Genomic DNA, 7,340 nt, shown 5'->3' with positions numbered 1-7,340 from the left:
TGTTTTTGCTTGATATTGTTAGGCAAATTGAGACAAGTTTTACAATTAAAAAAATAAAAATAATTCAAAACTAAGAATAAAGAAAATTGATGGCGGACACAACTTGCCTTCAATATGAAACCACAAATGCGTGCATATAAATGAGCCTTAAGTTGTATATAATTATATGCTCTCACCATCCAATTTATGTGATAAATTTTCTTTTAGCTTAAAAAGAGTAACAACTTTCTAAATTTAGAAATAATTTAACTTAAATTTTGTATTCTTCCCTTAATATGAAACTTTTATAATCACACAAAAAATAACTTGTTTTAGACCATAAGTTTCAAAAGTATTCATTTCTTTTTTAAACTCCCATGTGGTTCAAACTTTGCCTCATAAAGAGAAATAATTTAAAAGATTTATACATTATTAAGTAATTTGATCTATTATAACAGGTTACTTGCCATTTTGTCTAGGTTCTAACAAATTGCTTGTCAGAAAATTACATGTAATTATCTTATAATAAGTGACTCGATTGTATAATATTTTTACACATCCAATATATAAAACATAAGCCATGAGAATGGAAATGTTAAGACATAATTAAGTAACTAAATGTATGTTCTTTCTAAAATAATTTGAGTTTTTAGATAATTAAGATGGTAACACATTTGAGCATGGTAATCAACATTCAGCGGTCCTGGGTTAAATCTCACGACCACTTAATATTTAAAAAAGAATTTTTGCGTTATTAACCCATAAAACATCATATTTCCATTAATTAAGTGTCTAATACTTACGCAGATGCCATAGTGAACTGGAAAAAATTGTCAACGAATTCGGCAATGGTAACCAACACACACATCATACTTCCATGCACTAGTAAAGCTTTAAAGTGAACTAAATTAAACATCTCCCACTAGTCCACAAATATTAACTTTCAAATTCAGTTTTTTTTAAGAAAAAAGTCGTACGGTATCCGTAAAGTCCCGATTTATAAAGGATTCTGTATTCTCATAGGATCCCGCGAAGGATTGCACCTCTAGGGGTATGATATAAACAACTTATCATAATGCAATTATTAGTGGCTAATTTCATGATCACATGGAAGCAACATAGGTTTATTCAGCAAGTTTAAGCTGCAAAATCATAAGAAACTTTGTGTTAAGAAATCTACATAAATATTTACAAGTATTGAAATTCAAACCTAATAACGCAAATGGTCCAAACCATTAAAGTCGAGGCATGTTCAAGATTTAAACTATATAGGTTCGACTTTTAAATTTTTAACATTGAACCCGTTATAGTTTTAAAGTTATAAATTCATGTCTATTAATTATTAGTTCAACTGAACTCACCCCTATAATGCTACATTTATCTTTGGTTACAGTTTTACTGGATTCTTACGCATAAATTTATACTAAGAGTCGAAAGTGATTCAGATGAATCCGCTACCGTTAGGGCTGGCAAAAATGCCCCAAGCCCATCCAACCCGCCAAATATTTCATGGGTTGGGCATAATATAATTTCCTGATGGGCTAACTTTTGGCATAGCCCATCTCTCTGCTCTTTTTCCCATTTCGTTAGACTTTCTCTATTTCTTTTAACAATAATTCTTTTTCTATTTGACTGACTCAAAATTAATTACTGAATTGTACTCTAGAAAGAACTGGAAAATATTATTGTCATATATTGTTTTTGTTTCAGAAACCAATGCTTAATGTCACATCTAATAAAAAATATGTAAACAAATAGACCTAGAAGTATTAGCTATTTTTTTGTTATTCTTTGGAAAAGTATTAGAATAGACAATCATAGCAAAATATATAGATTTTTCTGATTGGGTTTGATTAAAAAAAATTTGATAAGGTAAAATTAAATAATGTAATACTCACTAAATATCAGTTTCACATTAATTAATTTTGTTAGAGAAATATGTGAGTACTAGTAAAACTTATGACTAACAAAATTTAAAACATACAACTCAACATAAATAGTTATGTGATGTCAAATTCTAAAATGGTTGCATTATTATGTTGAAAATTTGCAATGTATTGTTTTGCTGCTGCAATTTCATGAGAATAAGTTAATTACAAACAGGTTAAATTATAGTTTGAAAAATTGTAATGAGAAAGATTGAATTTGTATTGTTGATTTGGATAAAGACAGAGTTGATGACATTGTAAAAATTTGGGTCAAGTTGGGCTGGTTGGGGTATAACTATAACCCAGTGTTTAACTCATCTTAACCCAAGTGAATTTTGAGTTGGGTTAGGTTGGGCATTGACCCATTTATTGGTTCAGCCCATCTTGACCAGTCCAAACATAGCCTAAATATTGGATCAGCTTAATTTATCCTTGGTTTTATCATGTTTTTTAGCAGACTTCTTAGCCATCATTTTGTAATCAATAAACTTAGGCATCGTTTGATTCACATTTTATTATGCGGGGACTATACATGCAAATATTGTTTATGTTACTTATAAATAATAGTAATAAAGAGATTGTTATGTGATGATTATAATGTAGGAACAGTTGTGCAGTGATTATTAATAATGGAATTACTATGTAGTTTAAGGGCTTTTATATCTTTAATAGAGATTACTTACTTTAAGGGCATTTTTGTCTTTAAATACTATAATTCCCACTTTGCTAGTTAATAAATAAAATTTGGGTCTAACTCAATCCTAAAATCTAGCTCATGAGGTAAGGATTGCTCAGCACACCCGGACCTAACAACTGGAGCGTGAAAAATATAAAATAGGGGTCTAACATCGAGTAACAATGAATTGGGATGGAACGAACTCAATCTCAAATGCTAGCTCATAAGATGAGGATTACACCATATAAAGAATCCAATACTCTCATCCCCAACTGATGTGGGATATTCAACACTAATACATGTCGGAGTCGTTTGGTTGAAGCTATCTAAATACTTAATTTCAGCGTAAAATCTCGCATAAGATAATATAGTCGGTTGATTGTTTAAAAAAAGTAACGGTTGCATAATTAATGCAGTATTTAGTTCGCAGTATTAAATGTGTAAATTTTACTTCTTAAAATTATATATAGGTTATTGAAAAAAAGAGAGACGAGAGAGCTAACAAGGTACGCATCTTTGAGGATCTAATAAACACAAGGCATATGCAACTTTTAATATAGCCTAACAGGAAAATTAAGTTCTTTTTGAAACTGATATCGAATTATATGTTAAGCCAGGTGTAGGCTGCTTTCTCAACTGTTTTGCTTGAACTTATTAAGCCTGGGTGCCTCTACAATTATTAACGCGGGCAGAAGCAGACCTATGTATGGAGTAGAGGGGTCCTCGAACCCCCTTAACCTCGGCAAAATTTATAGATATATATGTGTTTATATGTTGAAAATGTTCTTATATTTGTTTGGAACTCTTAAGATCAAAAGTTCGAGAAGGCACTAGTTGAGCAGTCCGCTCATGTGCTCCGTCACCCTCAAATCCTGTATCCGCATGTGAAATAAGTAGTATTGTACCAATGGAATGGCTTAGAATCAAATCGTTTGTCAATTTACAATTGCTTAGAAAAACTCCCAGACCAGAACTCTAATACATAGTTAATTGAACAAAAGAATACCTTAGTAAATCTACATGTATAAACATAACGAAATGTGTATTTGATTCTGTCAATAAGTACTAAAAAAGCTTGCTTGCAAATTCATTTAGCTGTTCTCCTTTCCAAGAAGAAGCATTAGCAAGATTCCTTACTTCTAATAAACTCCTACCTAACTTCAAAGCTACCTTCAATTCAAACACTTCACCATTTTCCCTTCTCTCAACATCTTTTTCCATCAAATTAAATTCAATATTTTCTTGCATATACTTGAAAAAACCTGCATTATTCCTATACATCTCAAAAACCATTCCAACTTGTCCACCATGTTGAATTGTGTTAACGATAGTCGCCAACGCCCCCGCCACAGTTCCAACCACAGCTGCCCAAGATCCCACAAAAGCAGAGCCAATGGCTCCTAGCCCTGTTAGTAAAGGACCACAAATGGCTAAAATCTTGTTCAATTTCAAGGCTTTTTGCCCTAGCCTAATATATTCTTCTTGGTCTTTTTTTCCCAAAATTCCCATTATTTCTCTCATTTCCTCTTCCAATTTCCCATTCCAACCATTCCAATCGTTTATATTTTGATTAATCTTCTTGACTTGTCTTCGTCGTTGTTGAGGCCACCATACAGAAGGCTCGACAGAAGATGGAAATTTATCGAGCATTGTACCGAGTATAGGAAGAGGGTAGGCTTTGTCAAGAGCCAAGATATTATCCATAGCTTCCTGAACATCACTAGTCATAGGGTGACCGATTGATAAAGTTGTGTCGATTTGGTGAAGGAGATGTTGGAACAATCTAGTTGTGATTCGTTGTTCTTCAGCAAGCTGGGATGGTTGTAATTTATTCATGATCACCAACATTACAGTAGCAGCCAAGTACAATAAAGTGGAAGAAATTTTGAGTCCCAAAAATGGACTAGCACTAGTAGTTGCAATTGCAGTCATTGTAGCAGCTGCTAAAGTTATGATATTAATTGATGTCAAAAGCATGTTGTTCCACTGGCTTCTCTGCTCTCCAATATTCTTATGCATCTCCACTCTATCTGCAATAGCCTCTTTAATTGCGTAAAGTTTTGCGATATTTACTGGATCAGGACTATTATTGACATCAGATTTTGTTGATGGGCTAAGTTGTTGCTCGATTCGATTACAAGTAGTTATAGCTGTGTAATCATTTATCACGTCCTGTTCCTTCATTGATCCTCCTTTTCTTATAACAACAACATATTCAGTGTATTCCCACAGTATGAGATCGGGGGAGGGAAAGGGGTAATGTATTCAGACCTTACTACTATCTTGTGGGGTAGAGAGGTTGATCCTCCTCTTACTTGTTTGAAGTTGATGAGGAGAAAAGGTTTGAAAGGGAATGAGAGGCAATTGTGTGAATTATTGAACTTTTGAACTAAATGGGAACAAGGCCAAGACTAATTCTGTAAATTCTAAGCCCCCTTAGTTTTCCTTTTATTGAGTAAGACAAAGGGTAATTTAGGTAAATACTTTTATGATTAAATTTATTAAATATATCTTTTAAGGAGTGTGTTATAATTTTAAAAGATAAATTATCTGGACCAAATTGAATAATTATTAAGCACCTGTAAGCGATTAATTAATTACACTACGTGACACATATTGGTACAAAAAGATGACAAATACACGTTACATTATGAATTTATAGTTTGATAATTACCACGTGAAACACAAAAAAACGTTGATTGTGTAAGATTTTATTTCTACCAAATAAAGTAAATTATGTATATTGAATATCCTCAAATGACAACTCATTATATCTACATTATTGGCTAAAAACATAAGGGGCAAATGTAGAGTTTGTCCTCTCGGTTCATCTGCACCTGGTACTTTCGATGTGAAGCATAAATTTATGTGTAAATATTTATTAAAATTACAACAAATAATAGGTTTAAGCCCATTACTTTAAAAATACAATTGGCTCAATGCTAAAAACATTTAAAAGTTGAACCCATAAAATCTAAATCCATCTTGGACTCGCCTATGCGATAAGAGCAGGCCGACAGGTGTAAGCCTTTCAATATTATATACCAAACTCGATAATTATGCGTGCACATAGTTTATATTTTGATTACCAAAAAAAACAACAGACACACAGTATGAAAAAATATATATAGGGTAGGAGTTAATTAGCATAATAGGAAAGAAAACAATAGGTTTGACACAAAGGAAGTAAACTCAACATCATGACCACGCTTTAATCGCCCTTTTTCTTTTGGCCAAAATACAAAATTAGTCGGTCGGTCGAAACTAATTAGATTCATTAGCTAAAAAGTATATAACATATGTATATTATTATTTATCCGTAAAATGATACAGTTGAATTTATACGTGGTTTATAGACAAGTGAATCAACTTGATCCCAAAATGATAAATAAATTAGACAAGAATATAAGACTTAGCGTTGAAGTCAAGATAAGACAGTAACAATCTTGATTCCAGAAGCGGTAACAACAATATTAATAAGCAAGAAGATAAAATATTATTGAGCTTTTGAACAGAGTATAGTATTAGTTTGTTAGCAAATTCGTATCATTTACAATGACTATAGAGCTCACTATTTATAGTTTCACCTGGGGAACAAGATCCTAGGATCAAGCCCCTCTTAAATGATAATTATGAGGGCAATTGAAGAATGTATAACGGTGGGCAGTAAATGTCATATTCTCTGTAACGGGCCGTGCACTTAATGCTATAGAATATTCTCCATTAAATGCTACCGTGTGACATGTATTTAATTCGCCTTTATGAATACCATTCTCTTTGAGATCGTTGCTTTCGGGCCAGATTGTCTTCTGTCTTCGGCTCCACGTGTCGCTTCCTTATGCGATCATTAAATATGAACATATTTTACCCTATACAGATAGTCCTCCTGCTTTTCGGTGGCATAACCTTGTGTCACCGGGAAGTTGGTAGAGCTACCTTTTTTGGCGGGAAATCCTCTGACCCCCTCTGAAAAGTTTCTAACAGTTGATTAGACGTACGTCTCTCCGCATTTAATACCCCAAACACGCGTCATCCCATGATTAAGCCACACTTTTTCCGGTTATCGAGGTAATTAAGGCCACGATTTTAGCCACCTATTCCTTTACTTATACGCATCAAACTTCTTCATTTACACTTCATAACTTTCCAAACTCTCTCGAACTCTCTTTGCTCAACTCATACTTGTCTTCAACTTTCTCTAATCTTCTTCTTCAGAAAGAAACCCTTTTCTCCCTTCTGACAAACATGGCCTCTTCTTCCCAAAATCCCAGTTCCTCAAAGAACAAAGGTAAAAATAATGATGTTGCTCCACCTACGGCGAGCATTATTATTCTAAGGAATCCTATCACAACTAAGGACTTTGAAGAGAAGTATCCTTCTGCTAACCCTCGTACGTGGGTTGTTAGTGTGTATCCTTCTTTCATTCGTCTTTCCAGCATTCTTGTTGTGAAGGAAGACTGTCATTGCCATGATTTAAATATCATCGCTCCTGACCTGGCGGAGAGGTTAACCTTACCCAAGAAGGGTTTCACGTATTTTTATACGTATCCCTTCACTTTGGGACCGTTCTCTTTAAGCGGGGAGCTTGACTCCGTTATCATGGAGTTTTGCATCCATTACCAGGTATGCCGGCACAAATAAGTCCATATGTGTGGGGGACACTTGCTTGTCTTCGGCGTCTATGCCAGGAGACGGGAGAGAAGCCATCCCTGGCTCGATTAATGAACCTTTATTCCCCCAAGATTTTCTATGAGGGA

At 33.8% G+C, this 7,340-nt stretch overlaps 1 protein-coding gene across 1 annotated transcript; it reads right to left on the bottom strand.

Moving 5' to 3' along the window:
* Positions 1-3,520: 3,520 nt before the first annotated feature.
* LOC107797032 (putative F-box protein At4g22030) lies at positions 3,521-5,057 on the bottom strand. Its single transcript, XM_016619867.2, has one exon. The coding sequence runs from the start codon at positions 4,765-4,767 to the stop codon at positions 3,649-3,651; it is 1,119 nt and encodes a 372-aa protein (XP_016475353.1). The 5' UTR covers positions 4,768-5,057; the 3' UTR covers positions 3,521-3,648.
* Between the last annotated feature and the right edge of the window lie 2,283 nt (positions 5,058-7,340).

This window comes from Nicotiana tabacum, chromosome 14 (assembly GCF_000715075.1).
Source record: "Nicotiana tabacum cultivar K326 chromosome 14, ASM71507v2, whole genome shotgun sequence".
NCBI lineage: Eukaryota > Viridiplantae > Streptophyta > Magnoliopsida > Solanales > Solanaceae > Nicotiana > Nicotiana tabacum.
Note: the sequence above shows the minus strand (reverse complement) of the source record. Positions and strands in the feature narration are given on the sequence as shown.